Here is a 23,884-nt window from a genome sequence, read left to right as displayed (position 1 = left end):
GTCATTTTCGTACCAAAAATATAATTTATAAAACAGAGAATTAACTAATATTCCGAAGAATAGTGGTCAAGTCCGAGATCGTCCACGGAGAGTAAAAGCTACGTTGCAATACGTTCAATTGATTTCTAATTTAATTATGAAAGGAAAAGGTTTGGATTTGAGTTGATTTGATTTGATTTGATTAAACTAAAACTAAACTAGAAAGCAGATTAAAGGAGTTGTAAACTGATTAGAGAAGGGACTAGGGTTTCCGATCCAGTCTCCCCTTGTAACGCAATTGTTTCGAAACCTAGGGTTCATATTCAACATTCAACCAGATCACCGTAGGGTAGCAATTCCTATCGATAATTTTCAAAAATAAAATCAAGATTCGTACTCCGTATAGGCTATCTCAACACGGTACCGATCGTCTCATTGGATTTAACCACGGCACAACCCGTCTCACATCATATAGTCTATCTCAAAGCCTATCTCGGAACATTCAAAACCATTTTATGACAATGTTTGAAACTATGGATACAAACACAAAAGTGAAATCGGGAAAATAGTAATTATGAATCATCCAAAGTCATACAATTAATTAGTAACAAGCAATACATTCCGTGTCTCGTTTATGAGCATATTGTCAAGGACGTGCGGGATAGGGTGTTCTCTTGGAGGAACTGTGGCCGTAGCTCTGTGAATAGAGCTTTGTGTAGAGGTTGGAACATCTCTGAGAAAATTTTGTAGCTAGAAGTAGTTAGGCCTGTTTCTTTGTATTTGTTTCTGTTTTTTTGTCTCCAGTTCTTGATGGACTGTTTGTTTTTTGATGGGGGTATGCCCCTAAGTTTTTGTGTTTCTTGTTTCCTTTTTGGTAATAAAATCTCTCTTTACCAAAAAAAAAACATATTACTTGGAGAAGCATCCTCGTCACCCTAGCCGGAGCGTTTAGCCGATCATGTAGTGTTGTGCGAAGTCGTGGCCACCGCCATGGCCTGTTGCTGCGTGGGAATCAGATCTCTCAAAACAGAACCCTTGCTTCCTTTTATATTTGTTGCTGTAAACCTCTTCGACCAGTAAAAGGGATTCACTGGGCCGTCATATATGCGCGTACAAAGGCTTGTTGGCCCATTTGTTTCTTTAATTCAAATACCCAAATGGCCTTTCACTAGCAATACGTGGAAATTATTCCATCTCATTATTATGTTCCAAATATCCATCATGTAGGAATTTGATTAGGTGCTCCTCTCCTTCGTTCATCTAAACTTGGTCCTATCTCTTGATTAATTTGATCGGCACCGTATAAAATTCTCCATTTAACTCCAAATGCCATCCAACAACTCCGTAGGTTCTAAAACACGAAAAACGAGTATCAAATCCCAAGTAGTGCATTAACAAGACATAACGAATCTAAATTAGGGGGCGTAAATAGGCGTATTAACCTTCAAAGTAGACACACAATCTCCTGAAAGGAATGTCAAGCATTAAAGACTTTCTATCCATCAATCCACAACCCATTGCCCCTAAGATCAAGTAGGACTTTTATTCGGTTATAACGTTGGGTAAGGAAAAGTGCTTCAAAAGCTGGGATTAATCATACACAAGCGTCTGAGAATAGGCCAAAACAACATAGGGCAAGTAATAATGTGCACCCTCCTTTCATTCTTTTCAACTCCGCTACATCTCTCTAATTTTTCACCCTTCACACAATTCCACAATGAAGTTCACACGTTTCTTTCTTGCAACAAGTATTGGTATCTTCCCATTTTTCATTCAAGTTCTTTCTCTTATTTTTTGCAATTTTCTCATTTTTTTTAGCCATGTGGAAGAACACACCACAATTCAAACACATCGTTCTCAAATACACTCCATTCTCTTCAAAAATTAACCTTCACATGATTAACTTGCCATTCTCAAGACACAATATGGTTGGTGAAGCTTAACAAGAAAAAGGCTCATGCAAGAGGCTCAATGTGGCTTACAAAGATAAGTATTTAAGAAAAAGAAACGAACCGGCTCAAAGCAACAAAAATGGCCTACTATCCTCTCCTAGGGGCAACACAACCATGTGACTTTCCAATCCCAAAAGAAGAAACCATAGGCAATGCATTAAGTCTCAATACTTGACGATAATGAGATCGATAACAATTAGGCTTCTTCTTCTTCTTTTTTTACGACAAACAACGAGTTTATGTGACACCACTCCAAAGGAAAGTAAGGCACTAAAGCTCACATGGGCATAAGTCTCCACTAATCTAGCCATTGAAAGCATTCAAGTTACAACTCACAAGCAGACAAGGTCCAAGAAAAGTGCAGTGCAAAGATGCTAAGAGCCTATGCCAAGATAAATTCCTATCGCCAAGCTAGCAAAGAGAACTATCATGCAACATAAATATCCAAGTAATGCCCAACAATTCTCAACACTAGCAACCAACAAGTAAACATTATAATCTCCAAGGCTCAAGTAAACAGGATCCAACAAATATTTTTGAATTTTTTTTTGTAAAAAGATAATGAGTTTTTTTTTTTTTTTTGAAGATAATGAGCAAAGTGATCCATCCCCCAACTTAAAACGACACTGTCCTCAGTGACGGTTCAAGCATAGAAAAATAAAAGACAAGTCGGAGAAAGAAAGGAGAAATATCACCTCGCGTAGGACAAACAAAAGGCAAGGCAAAAGATAGGGAGGAGTCATCCCCCAACTTGAAGCAGAGTACCTGCGCAAAGTTAGTCCCACCAAACAAAAAAAAATACTAATAGAAAGGAAAAGTAGAGAATAAGAGAGAAAAAAAAAACTACCTAAGAAGAAAAAGAAAAATATTTAAATAAAATAAAACTACCTAAAATAATCTACGAAAAGTGAACCACGCTCACATGGATTTGGAACTCCACCACACCATGAAGAGTTACAAATATAAACACCACACCCCCTTTCGAGCTCTCTTTTAAAAACTGAACTCGACCGTGCCACATGATCAAGTACTTTGAGTATTGCAATTGCTTACGGTGTTTCCGAAATTTAAGGTGGTTGACAATGTCCACTAAAAATAGAGGAAAAATCGTATTAAAATTATTAACACCGAAAAAATCAATTAGTTTAACTCTATGAAAATCCAGTAATAGAGGAGGCTTAATAGGAGGGGTGGCATAATCTACCACTGAGTGGGCGTGATTTTCAAGTTCAACTGGACTTTTGACAAGTATTGGTATCGAGTCCTCCAGAGTTTTTGAATGAAAAGGTGTAACAGATATGCAAGTAGAATCCTCTTGAGAAAAACTTTGGGTATTAAGTTCATTACTCCAGTCACACTCCCAAGACTTTCTCCAAACCCAACTCAACCCCTTCACCAGCGACAATTGACTCTATTTGCTCTTCTTTCCTAATATGAAAATTGACATCATCAACATTCTTACTGCAATCCCAAAATTTTGCATTCATTTCAGCAAGTTCATTATAATAAGCCCAACCCTTTTCATCAGCTCTATCAAAAAATTCACCATGGCACATCATGTCTACAAACTGACGCGTTTTACAATTCATGCCCTCATAAAAATATTCTATAATGCGCCAAAATTCAAAGCCATTGCATGGAAAAGAGGATAGCAAATCGTTATATCTTTCCCAATAATGCAAATAAGACTCTTCTTCGATTTGAGTAAAATGTACAATTTCTTGTTTTCGAAGAAAAATCTTATGCACCATCTCATGGACTGAGGAGAACTTTTCCAAAAATAACTTTTTCACCTCTTGCCATTTTGTCTTAGGTGCTGACTTCAAATTGAAAAACCAGCCCGCAGCCTCATATTGCAAAGAATGCTCGAAAAATTGAATCTTAACCGCTTCAATGTCTAGGTTGGACAAAGTAGCACAACGCTCTTCAAATTGCTGAATATGCAAGTACGGGTTTTCATCAGAAAAACCATAAAAATTGGGAAGCAATTTTATCATCTCGGGTCCCGAGCTGTACCGAGCCATTTTGTTTTTTTTTTTTTTTTCTCTTTTTGGTTTTTTTAATGTGGGGAAAAAAAAACTCTTAGTGCAAGCTACTATACTGAGACAAGAAAACAAAACTCACAATGCTAGGCATAAAATCAGTTACCTCACCGAACTTACTCTAACACCAAGTAGTTGCTAGCTTTAAATTTGTCCAGCATAAAGTTAAGAGCCTTCAAAAAGAAAACTAATACGGGAAAGAATATATATATATATAATATGACAGGGTGGTTTTTGAATCCCCTAAATTGTCTCCTATATTTTTGACCTTAGGATCGGTACACATTTTTTCAACTGCTGAGATTACAGTGTACAAACCCGAGGGATAAATTTGGAAAAAAAATTACTTCTAAATGGCCACAATTTCGGTTTGGTTTTTGATTACTACTAAATGGCCACAATTTCGGAATTATAACCTAGCCGACAGATTTAAGATTCCTTTATAATCCCAATCACGTATTGCTCGATGCCGAGATTTTGGGTGGGTGGGATTATCGCATAAGATTTAAGATTTGATTTAAACTTCTATTAACCTAGCCATAATTTGATTTGAATCATAAGTGGAAATCTATAAGAAATGTGAGATTTTGGGTGATTCATTCCCGGTGATTTCGGGAAATAATATTGCCACCATTACCAAATTTTCCAAACTAAAGGAAAGGAAACCTGCAATTTACCTAGCCGAATAAACCTTCACTTCTCATGCAAGATCGATTTAATTGCTTTCACAAACTACTTTCCGAACGAACGATTAGTAGACAACCTGCTGCTTGAACGATTTTCCAACAAACGATTTTACACAAGCATACGTGGAAACCAACACACGATTTTTTCCACAGGCATACGTTTTTCCACGTTTTTTAACTTCTGAACGACCATTTCCGATAGTGAGGTAAGTTCGATTTCTTGAACGATTTTTCTCAGTTCTCAAGCAATGGATTCAAACATCGAAGGATTTTTTTCAGTTCTCATGCAAGATCGATTTTTTTTCTTGAATAATTTTTACTCATATTGCATTTCTTTTGCCGAAAATTTGGAGTTTCTTGAACGATTTTTTTCAATTCTCATGCAAGGGATTCAAACATTGAAGGATTTTTTTCAAAACTCATGCAAGTTCGATCTTTTTCTTGAACAATTTTTACACATATTGGGTTAGTTTTACCAAAAATTGGGAGAAAAAATATGAGTGTGAGGGAATAGTTTTTATTTTTTTGTCAACCTTGGATCTTTTACGTTAATTCTAACTTTGTTGTTTTCTTCTACCTTCCTCTTACTTTTTAATATTTTACTGCAGGAAAGATCAGCAAAAATATATTTAGAGAAATTCTGTATCGAGCTTAAATTCGAGGTATTATTAATGTTTTTTTTTTTTTTGGATTGGATGGTTTTCTTTTTAATCACATATGTTCTAGCCGTGCCTTTAGATTTTCTGCGTTTTTTCTAATTTTCTCATCCTTATATTTATGAGACGAGATTGGTTGGTATTAACTCATGTTTTCAGTACCACATCAATTTATCAATTCATCATTTCCTGGTAAAGTAGATTAAGGCTCTGCACATAAACGGAATACCATTCTTGATGTTTTGATGCTATGCATGCCTGAGTTTGCGTCACACGTATTGAAAAAATAGGGAAAGTGATGAGTGGTCCCATTAATTTTTGAAATGGCCCGTGAGCTAGAATGCCCTAATCTCCTGTTGTTGATCCTAGGGGAAGAAGTACGCTATTAGTATTAGAAGAAAATTGACCTACTTCGGCTATTGTTATGGCACCGTAATGTGGGAACTAACAGATGGTTAGTTTTTGCCTTTGGTTTGATGTGTTTGTTTTGTTATGATTTTTCCTCTGGCATATTTTTTCCTCTACCATTTTTTACCTTTTTTTGCTTTGGCATCTTTTATCATCTATTTTCTCTTATATTTTGGACCCTAGGATCGGTACACATTTTTCCGACGGCTAAGATTACATGGTAGGAGGGCTAACGATATATTTGGAAAGGATGATACAAATATAATTCCTCCCTTCTATATATGTAAACAGCAATTAGTTGTATGATACAAAGAATGATACAACGATTTTGGGTATTCCCACGTGCGGGATTTTGGAAACGGCAATTAGCTGTATATGTATTTCATTGATTGATTATAGAATTTTGGAAACGGCAATGGATTGGTCATCAAATGAAAGCATGGGAATGAAATAATTATAGGACTTAATTGATTGATTTCAACATGAATAATTATATCATTTAAACTCTTAAAATCAAAAATCTTAATTTCAAACTAATTCTGTTTCCTTATTTCCCTAATCAGTTTCATTCCCTAATCCTAATATGACTCTTAATCTAAATCCCATGATTTCCAATCTAATAGCATGATTTACGTTTCCCAAATATACGAGTTCCTTTCTTCGATCTCTTCCTCTTCTCCAATAGATTAACCATTTTCCTCCTTCAAAACACAAACTCAAGCAAATTAACAATTTTCCTCTTCTCCAACAGATTAACCATTTTTCTCCAGCAAGTTAACCATTTTCCTCTTTTCCAGCAGATTACCAGGTTTTGTTTCCTCTCTCTCCCCCTCTCTCACTCTCCCTCTCTACCTCTTAAAAATTTGCGCATTCGAGTCGTGCCTTCAAGTATGGGCATGCACTAGACACACTCACGTTGTGGCATCGGCATACAGAACGGGGCCTTAACTGTATCGAAAACCTCTCCTAGACATTTTCCCTCCTTTTTGGTTGTAGTTTTCTCTGTATGTTGTTTAACTTGACTGAATTTTGATTATCAATATAAGTGGCAAAAACCCGACTCATAATAGTCTTGATTCCCACTTTAATCAGCTTCACACATAATACTTTTTTTTAATTAACACTATCTTTATGATTGTGGGTAACTTTCACTAGCCATGAATACAGCCCCAAATACAAAATTAGTGGCTAATTTAGCGAAAAAGCCCACTACCCCTACCTTTCACTGAATAGTGCAACAAAGGCAAACATATTCTTGACTTAAATTCAATCAGCAAATATAATAGCCCTTCTCTTCTTTTTCTCTTTTTTTTTTGCGCATATATTGTTGGTTCATCAATCAAAATTTAGAGAAATTTTGCGTCGAGCTTAAATTCGAGGTGCTACTACTGTTTTTTTTTCTTTTCTTGGAGGGTTTTCTTTTTAATCTTTGTTTTGATCATAAATTTTTTTATTTAGAAGGACGAACACAGTTATGTCAATCTTCTTTTTTTTCTAATAATGTAGTTACCCATCTTCATTTTTTTGGTGTCCCGTTTGCAGGATGAGTAATGCAAATGAAATTAATATGCAAATTGACCCAGTTGAAGAGCCAAATATGCAAATCGAACCACCAAATGGTAAGACTTCTAAACTGCGTTTTTTACTCCACTAACAATACTGACTTTCTTTTGTTTACATATATAGATGAAGGAAGCATTTGTCGGCATGAGAGTGCTCGCAAAGAAGATAAAGAAAAAAATGGTATGCATTTATATTAATTTGCAGTTGAGCTTTTGTTTCCCGTTTACATGATAATTTGTGACAATAAAATGCTACCAGTGAGCATAGTCGAGACGAATGAGGATGCTCATGCATTTGTTGAAGATCAAAACATGGAAATTGACCCACCAATTGATAAGACTTCTAATTACAAATACTAAATTTGAAAAACTTGACTGTAGTCTAAACTGCACTTTTTAGTATTCTAACAATACATACTTTCTTTTTCGTTTGTTTATATGTACAGATGAAGGAATAAGCCACCTGCATGAGAGTGCTCACGAGTTTGGTATGCGTTTAGTGTAATGATCGAGTTTAGTGTGTCCCGTTTACATGATAAAATGTGAGAATGATAGTAATATGATTCCAGTGGCTGAAAGAGTTGAGATGCATGTGGATGCTCAAGTACCAATGGAAGAGCAGAATAGAGAAGCAGGCCCACCAAAGGGTGAACGAATATATGTGTAAATCTTATAAATTGCGGTTTTCAGTTTGCTAACATAAAAGAGTTTCTTATTTATATAATATAGATGAAACAATAAAGGTGTCACATGTGTCTGAAATGGTTGGCTTGCATGACAATGCTCAAGAACCAAATGAAGAGATAAATGTTGAATTCAACCTACCTAATGGTATGCATGCAGTAGCTTTTATTTTTAAAAATCTTGAAATATACTTAGCCAACCAAAATAATCAAAAGAAGTTTGAAGTAGTCCAACATCAAGGGGATGCAAAAAGCGTAATTGAAGTGTCAAATGTACATGTGAACTGCACAACTGGTAAGCACTCCTAATTTGTGTTGGAGTTTGAGCTTTATATAGATATGAATCGATTTATCTTATATACTTTGTTAAATCTTTAATTCTCATATAGGTGATATAATGGACGTCCCTTATCCTTATTTTACTGATTTATGTCAAAATGGATATTTATGGAGAGTAAAAGCTCGATTGGTAAGGATGGTAGAAGTGACTAATCCGCTTCTACCTTCCGTGACGCTTAGATTGATCTTACTTGATGAACAGGTAAACAATTTTCCAAACAAAATTAATGATTATTAAATATCATAATTGCATGTGTGTAATTTTTTTTTTTCAAATTACAGGGTCATGCCATGGAGGCCATTGTATGGCCCGAAGAAGTAGCCTACTTTAAAGAACATCTTTACGAGGGTAGGGTCTACTTTTTAAAATCTGTGGAGATTATGGAAGCTGATGAAAAGTTTAAATTAGTCCCGTACTGCTACAAGATGTCTTTCACTGATGACACAAGGGTAGAACACTACGTGTTCAAATGTGATAGAATCCCTCTTCATTGGGATTTCAGTATAAAATTACGAGACATCCACCATTTCACCAACAAGTATGAGCAATTGATAGGTACGTTCCTAGATGTCGTCCACTAATTTTTGACTTCAATATATTACATAGATTTTTTTAATATCTCTTTTTATTTATTATGCAGATGTGGTTGGATTGGTTGTTAACGTCACAGAATGTCGAATTGCTGGAAAACGAAATTCTAGGGTTAGAGATGTGGTGTTACTTGACCCAAGGTATAGTGACTTATTTTTCCATAACATATATTCATACAATTTGAAGTTAATCTTTGTTTTCTATTTCAAAAACAGTATGACGTTTGTTCGGCTTTCTTTATGGAATGAAATAGCAACAAGAGAAGGGACGCGTATGCTTGATGATCTGAATAGTAATAATATTTTATTTGCTACGGGAATGAAGGTCGAAGACTTTGACGGTAATACTACTCTCAACCTTTTTAAACATTTTTTTCCCATAAACCTAATCTAATAATTTAAATATTTTATCTTCTAGGTCCGTACCTTACCACTTGCATGAAGAGCAAACTATATGTGAACCACTCATTTCGTACTGATGACATTCCTAAATGGTAAGTTGAGAAAAATGGGAAATTGTTTATAGATCGAGATGGATATTATTTATTCGCTTAATTGTTCTAAACAAATTACGTGCTAATCTAGGTTTAACGATAACAAAGATGCACAAAGGTTGGTAGCATGGAATCGCACATGTGGATTCTCAATTCCACAGGCGCTAATAATATCAAATGCTAAGAGAGTTCAAATAAAACAATTTGTGTCCATGCCCAATGTAAGATTTCTTCATATTCGAAAAATGGTTAATATTTTCTTCCCATTATATAGAAATTCAGTTGGAATTTGTGAATTTTTTTCCATAGGTGCAACATTATCGCATATTAGGCCGCATTGAGAAAATATATGAAGAACACATATGGATTTATAAATGCAAGACGTGCTTTAGGGAAGTTGAAAATCAGTACGGTTAGTTTGTCTGTAGTCAATGCGGAGAAGATGTGGAAATAGCAGCCAGGTTTTTTTAAAATAATAGTATTTCAACTCAATCATGCATTTTATGCGTTTTTTTTAAAGTCAACTTATACCTACAATTTATTTGTAATACATTTTAGGTATAATGTAAAGATGGTTGTGAAAGACTCCACTGGCTCAATGGAGCTCTTGGTGAAGGACACAAGGGCGGAATTTATCTTGCGATGTGTACCATCCGATTTGAAGAAGTTAATGTTAAAGGTAAAGGCAAAAAAAAAAAATTAATGTGATGCTCTGTCTATAAAATATAGCTATACTTTATAATATAGATGTTTTGTCAGGAAAATGGAGTGCAGATACTTAAAAAATATCTTGAGCAATTTTATGGACGTGCGTATGTGTTTATTATTCCTGCTCCACAACTTATGTACCATGAACATTGTGCCTCTGTGGTAACCTTCGTGTTAAAAGTTGATTGGTCAGAAGAATGTTTGCACATTTCCAAAGGTACTAAGTTGTTCTTCTCTTTCCATTGTCACACCTAAATTCTACATAAATTGGTTTATAAATTATGATAAATCTAATAATTCTCGATATTCTTTGTGCAGAAATGTCGAGGACTGGCAAAGAACCAATGAGATTATCGTGAAAACATCGTTGTTAAAGCATTGTGGAATGGTCCAATAACATTTTAGTCAATTTAACTTTATTGGATTTTTATTACGCGTGTTGCGTGATTTATGAATTTTCAACAAATTTTACCTATGCTTTGCTTATTTTATTTTATATGAATTTACTTTGCTTCTACCGATTTTGTTATGAAACAATACTTTAAATTGTGCAGATTGAGTAAAAAAAATTGAAACATAATTTTAAGATCACGACATCGGTCTATAACTTAAAATGGTCACTCTTTTAGTGCCAATAAACATATAAGGAGTTTGTTCTATGTGTTTTAGTTGGTTGAATGTGTTCAATATTTATTTGCATGTGCTAAATGTTCGAGCCGTGCCTTCAGGCACGGGCATTCGCTAGTATATATATATATATAACTAAGAATCAAACTAAAAACAAATTGAAAATACGCAACCGTGTTTTAACTCCCCCGCAACGGCGCAAAAATTTGGTCTGTCGTTTTCGTACCAAAAATATAATTTATAAAACAGGGAATTAACTAATATTTTGAAGAATAGCGGTCAAGTCCAAGATCGTCCACGGAGAGTAAAAAGCTAAGTTGCAATATGTAACGCCCCGATTTTCCAAGGAATTTCGGAAGCATTAACCCTAAAATACACTGAATTTTACAAAATATTAGGCCCCTATTTATCCTTATACAAAAATTACAATCTCAAAATAATACAAAAATCTATGTAACAAAAGCAACTCCAGAGCGACTCTAGTTTTGATACGAAATTTCAAGCAATGTTGGCCAAGACTCCGTTCAAGGGGTCCCACCTGTATCAACTGCTCCACTGTGGAATCCTGCACACTCTGGCAAATTGAACGCCGAAGCAAACGATTTGCCAGGATACAAACGTATCCTGAGTGATAATTCACAAAGTAGAAATCCTAAAACCCAATACCACAATATGCAGATCAACAATATAATAATTCATAACACACCGAAGGTACAAAATAATAACACATCGTCTTTTTCTTTACTATCCATCATCTTACATGTAATCTAAGGATTCTCTCCGCGAGATCCTTTCCTCCCACATCCACTAACTACAATCGTCTCATGGGTCCACCCTTCCTCCTGCTTGTCCTGCACCAGGGTCCTAGGTGAGCGCATCTAAGTTATGTACCGAGTATGTTCTCACTTAAGACCATAACAAGAGGATTGAGTCATCCCATGACGTATCGTACATTAGGATCGGACATCCACTACCCCACGCTAACTATAACCGTCTCATGGGACCCATTCTCTTTCTCCAAGAGAAACTTTCCATGACGTATCATACATTAACGTCTCACTAACTATAACCGTCTCATGGGACCCATTCTCTTCCTCGAAGAGAAACTTCCCATGACGTATCATACATTAGCGACTCACTAACTATAACCGTCTCATGGGACCCATTCTCTTCCTCGAAGAGAAACTTCCCATGACGTATCATACGTTAGTGTCACAACACCGGGCCCCTCAGGTAACCCATTTCAACACAGGGCCCCATAGGTTACCCTTGCCATCACCATGGCTCAAATCACAATCCACACAATTACACTTCCAACACTTTACCATTTTCCATTTACTTATCATCGTCTACATGATTCACTACTCGTAACCACCCCGGGAACCTATTTGTTCAATCTACAATCACAACAAAATACCACACAGTTCAACATTTCAACTAAAAGTACTAACATGCTAACAACACATAACCATGCAATAAAATTTATCCTACCATAGAATTAATCATGTGAGTAACAAAATAATATTCAATTAAATAATTAATTATTACACTTAAAATTAAGTCTATTTCTCTCATTTAGAAATTTTATAAAACATTTTTACTATTTAAATATTTTCTTTAACTCTCATATTATTTATAGATTTTACAAACTAATTTTTTTATTGAAAAATACTTATTTCTAAATTTAGCATTTACTAACTATATTAAATATTAATATGAGATTTTTATAACAACAAAATTATGCGAGGCTATTTTAGTCAATATTTATTAGAGTTAAAGATTAACTAATATATAATCTAAAATATTTCTTGTTTACAATCTAAATAAAGTTTTACTTATAAAATATTCTTGTTAATGTTTCATAAATATTTATCTACTCCAATAATTTATTAACCACGTAAACGTCCATTCAAATACAAATTAACAATGCAACATCAATAATAATTTCACAATCAAACTTTTGTTAAACGATCATAAATTTTCACAGGGTATAACACTAATCATTCCAGCACAACCAGACTAAATTTTAATATAAACAGGACTAAAAATAAATTAACAATTTAACAGCAGATCATCATCTTCAATAAACTTTAAATCTAAGTAACTCCATTAAAATGCAGATAAAGGTTTTCGGTTTCCGGAAAACTACCTCAAACGCGATTCTAAGTCCGGATAAGTGTTGTATGGTGTTCGTAGATCGCCATGGTGGTTCTGAAATCTCGAGGCAGCGTCCGGTGGCACTCCAACAGGGCCCGTAGCAGCGGTGTATCCGCGAAACTCACAACTCTCTCTCTCTCTCTCTCTTTCTCTCTCTATTCTAGACTCAACAATATAATTGAGAATAAAATAATATACTGGTGTTCAATTTTTGGATTATGTGGGTATGTATAATGAGAGAGAATAAGGTAGTGAGAATGTGAGATGATAAGTGTAGAAGTGGTGGAATGAGGAAAAAAAGTGATACTGATAATGATAAAAAGATGGGGGACAAGTGCCACATTTGGGGGGAGTTTTCAATTCTAATGTATGTGGACGCATGTATGTACATGGTGAGAATGTATCTGGACGCTTTTATGTATAGGATGAGAGATAGAGAAGTGGAGAGTTAGTTTGAATAGAGTTCTACTTAGGGTTTAGATAGGAAAGATAAGAGATGAATATGAATCACTGATTTCTTGTATATCTAAAGTTTAAATACATATCTTATACAATAATGCAAATAATATCAATTGCACACATAATAATATATTTTAATTATTCAATTTAATTAATTATTGAATTAGAAATTTAAAAATATAAATTTGTATTAAAAAAAATTGGGTCAAAAATCCGGGTCGTTACACAATACGTTCAATTGATTTCTAATTTAATTATGAAAGGAAAAGGTTTGGATTTGAGTTGATTTGATTTGATTAAACTAAAACTAAACTAGAAAGTAGATTAAAGGAGTTGTAAACTGATTAGAGAAGGGACTAGGGTTTTCGATTCAGTCTCCCCTTGTAACACAATTGTTTCGAAACCTATGGTTCATATTCAACATTCAACCATATCACCGTAGGGTAGCAATTCCTATCAATAATTCCCAAAAATAAAATCAAGATTCGTACTCCGTATAGGCTATCTCAACATGGCACGGATCGTCTCATTGGATTTAACCACGGCACGACCTATCTCACATCGTATAGTCTATCTCAAAGCCTATCTCGGAACATTCAAAACCATTGTATGACAGTGTTTGAAACCATGGATACAAACTCAAAAGTAAAATCGGGAAAATAGTAATTATGAATCATCCAAAGTCATACAATTAATAGTTAAATAAAATCCCTAGAAATCTGAACAATCATATTACTTGGAGAAGCATCCTCGTCACCCTAGCCGGAGCGTTTAGCCGATCATGTAGTGCTGTGCGAAGTCGTGGCCACCGCCATGGCCTGTTGCTGCGTGGGAATCAGATCTCTCAAAACCGAACCCTTGCTTCCTTTTATATTTGTTGCTGTAAACCTCTTCGACCAGTAAAAGGGATTCACTGGGCCGTCATATATGCGCATACAAAGGTTTGTTGGCCCATTTGTTTCTTTTAATTCAAATACCCAAATGGCCTTTCACTAGCAATACGTGGAAATTATTCCATCTCATTATTATGTTCCAAATATCCATCATGTAGGAATTTGATTAGGTGCTCCCCTCCTTCGTTCATCTAAACTTGGTCCTATCTCTTGATTAATTTCATCGGCACCGTATAAAATTCTCCATTTAACTCCAAATGCCATCCAACAACTCCGTAGGTTCTAAAACACGAAAAACGAGTATCAAATCCCAAGTAGTGTATTAAAAAGACATAACGAACTAAATTAGGGGGCGTAAATAGGCATATTTACGCACCTATCAGCAACAATCTCTAACGTATCGACGTGCGTAGCTACAAAATAAGATTCAAAAAACGCAACAATAATCACAATCAGATTAATTAAGAAAAAGAAACAAATATATGTATATATTTATATCTATTTACGAATAAGAACTTACCGAGGTGGATTTCTCCGAATGATCCGCTACCGATCTTGCACTCGAGCTTGTATTTGCCGCCGACGATCCCGGCAAATACAAGTTTTCAGTTGCCAGATTTTCCATTACGAGTTCATCAACTAGATCTACGAACACGTGGTCAGTTCCTAATGCACAGATCAAGTTTTCAGTTGATTATTCAGATGTTTCCACAGAAATAATAGCTCACTCTAAACAGTGGTGTTCAAAATCGAGGAGAGGGACGAGAACGGCGTCGTTAGTGAAATGGAGACAGTGATCGGCGGCGGCGAGGAAGAGGGTGGGCGGCGGTTGCAGTTTTCGGTGGGGAGTTGTTCGGAGGGTTAGATCGGATTATGGCGACCCATATTATAGGAGAGGTGGACGCGTATTACGAGAGTCCCAGCGAGAGGGATATTTTTGGTAGTTTGTCTAGAACAGGGGTTAGGCGAAATATGGTTGAGAGGAGGTGGGCTCAGACGGGAAGCAGGTGATAAAAAGGGGCCAGCCAGTAAGAAGCCCAAAAATGTAGGCGTAGGCCTAACCTTTAGCCCTAATACATCCGAGCTTAAGGCCTGGGCTCGAGCCCAGGCTATTTAGGGTCTTTTTCTTAGAACTTTCATATCTATAAGTAAATATAATATTTGAGCATAACTTTAATTTTAATTACTTGAAAATAAAGGATTTTTGCTACTACATGGAATCACACAAAAGTGTTTATTGATTGCATGACTTTAAGACAATATATTTAACATAATTAAATTAATAATGTATGAAAAAATATTGAACAAAATATTCCTTTCGAATTAAATAAAATATGAATGGCGCATTCTAAAATATTTATAATTAAAATGAGTTGATAAATTGCTTTTTGAGCACATTTTACTATAACATTATTGCTCTTTATCAACACTAGTAACAAAACAATTAATTAAAAATCAAAATAGAACCATGTCACACAAAGGGGAACGTAAAATGAAAGTTGGCTCTCGCAACTATTATGAGAGAAAGCTTTTGGAGCTTGAACTTAATGCAGCTGTTTTGTTCTCTTTGCTTTTCAAAAAGCATTTTTCAAAAAATACCCCTTAGATTCCCCCTAGATTATTCATACTTTCAACATTTTTCTCTCTATCTCTCTCCACTTATTATCCCTACTATTTTTCAAAAAAAATTTCAAATCCAAATCCAAGCTTTTTTTTCGGAAATTCAAATGTTTTACAAACTTGAGAGCTTTAAAATGGACACATTTAAATTTGAAGATCATTAAAGATAACGTTTGTGTTGAAAAAGTTACAATGGAAACGCAGTGGCGGCTCCACAGCCATGTCACAATGGTCACATGACCACCTTTTTTCTTCTTCTTTTTTGTGTTATAATACATATATAGAAATTAAAGGGTAGTCCATACTTTGAACACCCAACTCAAATGTCAATAAACTCCCAATTCTAATAGTCTTACTCTTGAACACCTAACTAAAAAAGAATTGAACACCTAACGCAAAACCAATTGAACACTCAATCACAACTTAATTACAGCCCATCAATCTAGATAATTCATATTTGAATACCTAACACATTAATTACCTAAAATAAAGCTCACAGTCATAATGAAATTTTTTGAAAAAGTTAGATGAAAACAAGAATATATTGTGTTTTGGTTGGCTCCTTGCCTTTTTTTGGGTTTGGTTCTCGGGTGGCGTTCGCCGGTGTGCCTGTGATCCATTAAATCTTTGCTACTCGGTCATAAACTTATCAGTGTAACTATTATGCTATGTGTTCTCTCCATCTTTATTGTCAATGATTTAGATGTGTTAATTTTATATTCATGACAATATATAGCTATTTTATTTTTTTGTCTAGTTAGCTTATAGAATTACGGATAAAGTTTTAAAAAAATTCAACTTCATTGCAAAACCCCATTAACTTGAATAATAGTCCTTTGAATTTAAGACAACGATTGGAAAATCTCATCATGTCATCCTAAAGAACAACATATTTTCGAGAAGGTCAACCCAAAATACTTGCTACAATTTCTTTCAAAATGATTTTAGTAGATTATTATGCTGGTTAAATGTTGCACAAAATATGAGAACTCATTTAGGACTATAAAATTTTACCTCCTCTATTCTCGAAACACTGTCTACTACGCAATATGACAACTTTCAAAAAAAATAAGTTTTTGTTAAAAAATATAATACATGTTTTTAAGTTCTCATTTTGTCTTGTAGTTAGTTTTTCTAAGAATAGAGGTTATGTTTTTTGACCGCACTATTTATATTAATATTATAATATCTAATTATAATAAATGAGATTTTGTACATATATTAATTGTTAATAAATTAGTTGGTAGAGCCAAGGTAATTTCTGAAAACCCTACTACAAATTCCTGGAGCTACCACTGAAAGAACGTGTGAAGCGAGAATTGTGAAAAAAGAATTGAAAAACTTGTTGTATTTATAGAGTTATATGACCTACTGGAATATCGAGCTTGAATTGGGATTTTTTCGGGCTAAAATGTTCGGGCTTGCTCATCGGGTAGCCCAATGAGCCAGGCTTCAAAACCTCTAATCCAAGCCTAACCCATAGGGATCGGGTAGGGCCTAGGGCCAGGCTAACATCAGGCCTCGGCCGGGATAAAGGTCAACGGGCTCGGGCGTGCCTCAGGCCACTGTACCAAATTTACACCCCTACTTGTGTACAACATTCTAGATTTTTATGCCATATTCTTATCTACCCTAACATTCTAGAATTCTCTACATATATTTAGAACATTTACGGAATGTGCTTGATCCTTCCGAAGTCTTCATGAATCTTCCGATCACTCTAGGTTCTCCCACATTCTATACCTTTCTATAATACTCTCAAATGTTCCAGAACATTCTCGAATCTTCCGAACTCTTGAATATTATTTGTAACATCTATTTATCTTTGAGGTGCTTAAATGTTATATTTAATAACTTAAGGGCTAAAGTGCAATTTTCTTCCAAAGTGTGGTGCATGTGTGCCGTGTGTTTTGTTTGGTGAGGTGTGTGTGTGATTCATTGAAACAAAAAGAAAAAACAAAAAACAAACCCAAAGGAAGTTCTAATTTCTACGTTAGAGAGAGAGAGAGAGAGAGAGAGAGAGAGCAGCGTGGAAGAAGAAGGGGAAAAGAAGAAGAAATTGGGGTTAGGTTGATTGAAGCTCAATTAGGTAATTTTCATCTTCTTAAATGCTGGGATTTCCTATTTCTCATGCTAGGTTTTTGTTCTGCATCTAATATGCTCTGAATTGAAGCCATGGGAGAGGGTTTTTGAGGTTGAAATTGAGTTTTTATTTCAGAAAATTCGTGTATATGATGAGCATGCATAACTGTGTTTGAACAAGTTAATAATTTGTCCTGTTTTGACGAATTTTTCTCATCGACGTTCCTATCATGTTATTTTCTGATAATTTTACTGTAGATGCCTCTGTGAGTTTAGTTTATGCTGTAAAATTTTCAGAATTTTCTGAGCAATGTGGAAAAAGATAAAAATCATGAACCGAACTGGTGTCTGATTCGCGTCTGTGCAGACAGCACAGACACGTGTTGGAAAAACGGGCATAACTTCTTGCTCGGGTATCGGTTTTACGCACCGTTTCTTGATTCAAAAACTAGACTCGTATATCTTTCTGAATATGTTTGGGCTGTGTCGTGGCTCTTTCTAGATTATAGCAGTTTTTGAATTAAAGTTCAGGTTTTGGTACTTCTGAAATTCTGGACAGCTTTTGGCTTGTGTTTGTCATGAAATTCCTCAAGTTTAAGCATGCTGGGTGGACATGGGTTCTCATGAGTCTTAAACATTGATCAATTGGTGATGTTTTGGTGTTGGTATTATTGGAAAATATTGAGTATATGATTTTTAATGAGCTTTCGATCGCAAACTGTTCTGCTGAAAACTGTGAATTCTGCTTTAGATGTGTAACTTCATTTGAGCGTATCTTGGTCATTCGGACTCCGTTTAGGACAAATTTTATATCAAAATTCATGTACCGGAGGTGTACTTTCTAATGGTGGTGGTTTCATAATCTGGTTTTAACCCTATAAGAAGTTATAGGCAGAATACGACAGGCTGGTCATAGATTTCAAACCAAATGTAGGAGTTATGTGGTGTTTGAGTGTTACACTTGTTTAGGGACAATTCTAAACCTTTGAGATAGACATGTTAGTATGCGTTAAGTATTGTTAATCTATTGTTGGTGTTATAGAGTATTGTTAGGAGGTAGTTTTGACGTTTAAGCGTTCAATAAACTGATATGGTTAGCTTGTGGTTAGGTAACAAGCCGATCAATTGGAGAGGTTCCGAAACTGTAAGTTTGGCGTACCTCGGTCGATACAAGGTGAGTGTGTCTGATATGGCTCTTCCCAATAAAATATTACTGTGGTGGAGAGTATACATCTTGCTAATCGTAGTAAGTCTTCAATATGGTAATCTTTAATGAGATATTACTTTAATGGTGAGTGTGTATCATACTATTATTGTTTATCTTATGATAGGTTGGGAATGTTTGCATGTGAGGCATAAGTGTCTTAAGCCATATCGCTTATAACAATGGTTGGGAGCATGGTGTGTGGGACATGAGATTCGGTTGTGTTATGTGTTTGATTCATAGATGTTATTCTATATTGAATTGAACTTGATTGTTGGCTTAGTGCCCAGTGATTGGCTTCATGCCTTAAAATTATTGGCTGTGTGCCCGGTGATTGGCTTTATGCCATATGGCTTTATGCCTTAAACTATTGGCTGTGTGCCCGGTGATTGGCTTAATGCCATAAGGCTTAATGCCTTAAATTATTGGCTATGTGCCCGGTGATTGGCTTAATGCCAAAAGGCTTATGTCTTAAATTATTGGCTATGTGCCCGGTGTTGCTCTTAATTTCTCGATAAACTGTTGACAAGTTGAGATTATCTTTTAGCTGTTAGATATTACTGTTGTGTTGTATTTGGAGGATGTGGTGATTATACCTGTTACGTACATTTGAGTATCTCAGATATGTTGAGAATTTATATTTTGGTTGTTATTTATTCGGTTGTTGCTATATTTTGTTGAGCATTTCTATATCTCACACACTCTGGCTTTCCTTTTTGGTCTGCCAGGTAGCAGGTTGTGTAGAGTGGGTCCACTACCGGTCATCGTGTTGAGAAGTGTTTGGGCTAGCGTCGGATGATGTGGATAAGCGAGTTGGTTGTAGGTAGTGAACTAAAAAGTTGATTTATATAAGTTATAAATATGTTGTTGGTGGATGTGTTGAAGTGTAGAATTTTTAAAGTATTGTAAAACTATATTGTGATTTAGTTGTGCGAGGTCATGGTTGGTTGGTCGATACGTCGACTCATTTTTATGTTAAGGTGATAAGTCTTCCGCTGGGTGTTTATTCTGACAAGTTGTGAGGTGTGGTTTGTTTTTTTTTTTTGGTGTGGAATGTCACGTGGTCGGGTCGACTCGGGCCCACATTGGGTGCCATTTGCAAGGCGGGGCGTGACATTATTGAACTATGGAGACTAAGTGTTTAAACTCATAAAATTATAACAAAAAAATTTCAAAACATGCAATGAATACAAGAAAAAAAAATGTAAAACTAACAAATTAATTTTGTTATTTTTTGTCTTTTAGTTTGTACATTTTATTTTTTTTAGAAAAAAAATTAATGTAAAATTAACAAATATAATCTTTTTAGAATGAAAACGAAAAAATTCATCTAATAATAAAAACACTTTTCGCAAATTTCAAATAAATAAGATATTTAATAGGAGTATTAAAGATTGGATGAAATTGTTGGGAGTCAATCACCGCTTTCCTGCCATGACAAAAATCAATTTGGTGATTCGCCAACCCCAAGAAATATACTACTCCTAGTACTCCATTAATACAAAATATAAATTTAATTGAAGTTTCTAGCATCACCAAAAAGAAAAAAAAATTAGGGTTTTTGAAACAGTCAACATTGGCCTCGGTGGTATCAATGAATTTTAACCGTTGATGTCTATCTTAATTAGAGAGACGGCTCTTTACAGAGTTGAACAATCTTAGCCCTCCGTTTCAGCAATCAACGGTTGAGGGATGTTTTTAATTTCTTACCGGTCAAAGATTGCTTTTGTTCCGGATCATCCAAAACTCTTTAGAATGGCCGAGATTGAGCTTAAATACTTTTTACACCTGATTTATAAACAAGATTTTCTCTCTGAATTACTCCCATTATAAAGTCACCCACACAACAATACATACAAATCCAATCTTTACCCCATTCTCTTCCCCCAATTCCATATCGAGCCATCCTACCTCCATAAAATTCTCATCTTTTCCCTCTTCCCTTCCCCAATTCCATTGAAAGCCAAGTCTCCCAACCATAAAAATCCAATCTTTACACCATTCTTTTCCCCAATTCCAGATCAAGCCGACCTCACCTATATAACGAGGTATAACGCTCTACCAGTGAACAAACGTTTCTCCTTCACGCTCGACCTCAAATGTCGAGGTATAATGCTCTCCCTTGTGGGCCTTAATATTTCAAACATCTTTATTTGAGATTTATTTTAGTTTATGAATAAGGAATCAGGCATATCCAATTGAGAGTGATCTCGATACTTTCTTGCATATACGTCAATCATCTCCGTGGAAAATTGCTGTCATTTTTTGAAATATTGCACCCATTTCTTGTTCGTATCCTTAAAGGTTTATTTAGATCCTGGGCTATTTCATGTTTTATGTATTTTACAATTTGTTTCCTCTGTGTAAGTTTATGGACCTGTCGTTAGAGTATTTTTCGTTTGATTTGTCTGGCTTCATCTGTGTTAGTCGATTAGTTGTACCCTACCATCTCTTGGTGGTATCTGATGAGTTTTTATTAAGACCCCTTTGCAATAGCATGTTAAATGCCCTTAGCATTTGCTTTACATTTGAAGTTCATGCATATATGCCCTAACAGAATTCTGTTAAATGCTTTATTAGTAGTTTGATTTGTGAAGTTGCAGTATTTGTGTGAAATCCAGGTTTACAAGAAGCTACTCTCCTGCGTTTGCCCTAGATCGACAGAGGCAAAATCTTGTGGAAAATGCTCCACTGGTGTTTTGAACCTGTATTTTGAGACGAGTGAGTTAAATCCCTTTAACCAGCATTTAACAGTTTACTTTTGTAGACTTTTACAGTTAAAGGAGTATACCATTCCTATCTGTTTATTTGGGTTTATTTTTTGCTTCCTCGGAGTATAAAGATATTTATGTGGGGTAAAGTAGCATGTCTACTTGATTCATGATATCAAGTGATGGGACTTTTGTCACAAATGCTCATTGTGTATCCAAAAAAGTGAGAACAAGATAATTGGTCAAACTATTTTGAATCATAGTCAAAAAGTTGAGGTTTTGTGTGTTCATACTAGTATTGATTTGGCCATTTGGAAAGTTGATGTTCCAAAAGAACTCAAACCCCATGTTTTCAAACTCTCTAATTCATTCACCAAAGTAGGGCAGTCAATATTAGCTTTTGGAAATCCCTTAGATTATCCGTTGGCTATCAGGTGTGGGATGATATCTGAATTTAGAAAAATCAAAGTTTCAGCTACACATCAAAGAATTATATTACATTCTTCTGCTGGTTGTCCTAGTGACTTTGAATACCTAGTCGCTAACATGAATGTGGGTTGCGGTTTTTCTAGTGGGCCCATCGTTGATTTTTAACCAATCCTACTTCTCTGGAGATTATGAATATTGCTCTTTTGGTGTTCCTGTCAAGTTTTTGAAGAAGCTATTGCTTGCTAAGGAATCTACTGGTGTCTTCAACAATCAAGATGAGATATAATTTTGTTGTTATGGGGTTTTTTGTTTTTATTGGGGTTTTGTTATCTCAACTTGTTATGCTTTTATGGGATTTCCAGAAAAGGAATGTTTTACGGGCCGTTAGGATGGAAGATTTGATTCTGGGTGGATATAAAAGGAGGGTGGATTTGAGGGTAGATATGGAATGAGGGGTGATATTTAAGAAAGGTGGGGCCACCTCATAAGAAGGGTGGATTTGTAATCCAGTGTTTGGATAGTTTTTTGAGAAGGTGGATATGAAGAAATAAGTTATCAAATGACTCAATTGCCCTAGTTTATAAATACGTATTTACTGCAATTATAATAAATATGTATTTATATAAATATGTAGTTACTGCAATTATAATAAGTTAACCTAATTACTGCAATTATAAATGTATATATTTATGATTTGTCCCACCTACCGACCCACTTTCTTTTTTTGACTGGTACCCACCCACTCTCTTTCTCTCTCTTTCTCTCATCGATCAAAGCAGCGACCCAAAAAACTAGTCCAAGCAACAGGGCCAAACCATCGGTATGCTCCTCATCACCCTCTCTCTCTCTCTCTCTCTCTCTCTCTCTCTCTCTCTCTCTCTCTCTCTCTCTTCATTGTTACAGATCAAAATGGGGAGATGAAGAGAGGACACTGTTGGGAAAAATTCGGCAATAACGAAAATTCCAGAGAACAATTTCATTAATAACTTACAATTACATGATTGAACAAATATAGATTACATAAGCAATAGACAGATTACAGAGAACGAGATACAAACAGAATTTTTTGGATCGAAACCGAGTCATGTGCGATACCACAGTCTTCTTAAGAAAGATTTGCCACCTACCGTGGGTGCTGTAGGTTGCGTCGACGACTTCCTCCCAGGGTTGGCTCGGCTAAACCGCAAGCCGTCGGAACACCGCTGACCACCTTGGCGAACTAACTACTGCATGTCTCTCTCTCACACAAAGAACAAATTTCAGAGCTCTCAGAGTTGGTGAATTTCCTGGTGCAAAATGAAGAATGGACTGCCCATTATTTACAGCTCTAAAGTCTCCGTAATAGCTAGGAAACGAATATGGGAACTTGATTTCTCAGCCTTGTATAGGGGAGAGTCAATATACAAAACTGCCAAAGTAAATAACAGGTGCAAATGCCAGCATTAACCTCTATTCATGGGGCATTATTCTGCCAAAAACTACTGGAAAATTATCATTCATTAATTCTGGAAATTTTCCAACAATCCCCCCCTAAATGAAATTGATAGGCATACTGATGCAAAGTACAAAGCTGACTTGGAGAGAGAGATAACGGATAATTCC

The 23,884-nt window shown here is 35.4% G+C and overlaps 1 protein-coding gene and 1 long non-coding RNA gene across 3 annotated transcripts; both read left to right on the top strand.

Moving 5' to 3' along the window:
• The first annotated feature begins 7,859 nt into the window (after positions 1-7,859).
• LOC131308598 (replication protein A 70 kDa DNA-binding subunit D-like) lies at positions 7,860-10,611 on the top strand. Of its 2 annotated transcripts, XR_009194501.1 has the most exons (11): positions 7,860-7,932; positions 8,015-8,263; positions 8,358-8,509; positions 8,590-8,863; positions 8,949-9,039; positions 9,115-9,239; positions 9,317-9,392; positions 9,484-9,613; positions 9,702-9,853; positions 9,951-10,071; positions 10,152-10,161. XR_009194501.1 is itself a non-coding variant. In XM_058335558.1 (10 exons), the coding sequence occupies exons 1-10, from the start codon at positions 7,872-7,874 to the stop codon at positions 10,457-10,459; spliced, it is 1,356 nt and encodes a 451-aa protein (XP_058191541.1). In that variant the 5' UTR covers positions 7,860-7,871; the 3' UTR covers positions 10,460-10,611. The 2 variants fall into 2 exon arrangements, 1 of the variants encoding a protein (XP_058191541.1); XM_058335558.1 differs by lacking the exons at positions 9,484-9,613; positions 9,702-9,853 and adding an exon at positions 10,419-10,611 and having other exon boundaries at positions 10,152-10,317.
• Positions 10,612-18,358: 7,747 nt separating this feature from the next.
• On the top strand, positions 18,359-20,157 carry LOC131308602 (uncharacterized). The gene is made up of 2 exons (XR_009194502.1): positions 18,359-19,112; positions 19,871-20,157. It is a non-coding gene; the product is annotated as an uncharacterized LOC131308602 (long non-coding RNA).
• The last annotated feature ends 3,727 nt before the right edge of the window (positions 20,158-23,884 follow it).

Source organism: Rhododendron vialii, chromosome 11a, assembly GCF_030253575.1.
Source record: "Rhododendron vialii isolate Sample 1 chromosome 11a, ASM3025357v1".
NCBI lineage: Eukaryota > Viridiplantae > Streptophyta > Magnoliopsida > Ericales > Ericaceae > Rhododendron > Rhododendron vialii.
This window is presented reverse-complemented; position numbering and strand designations above follow the sequence as displayed.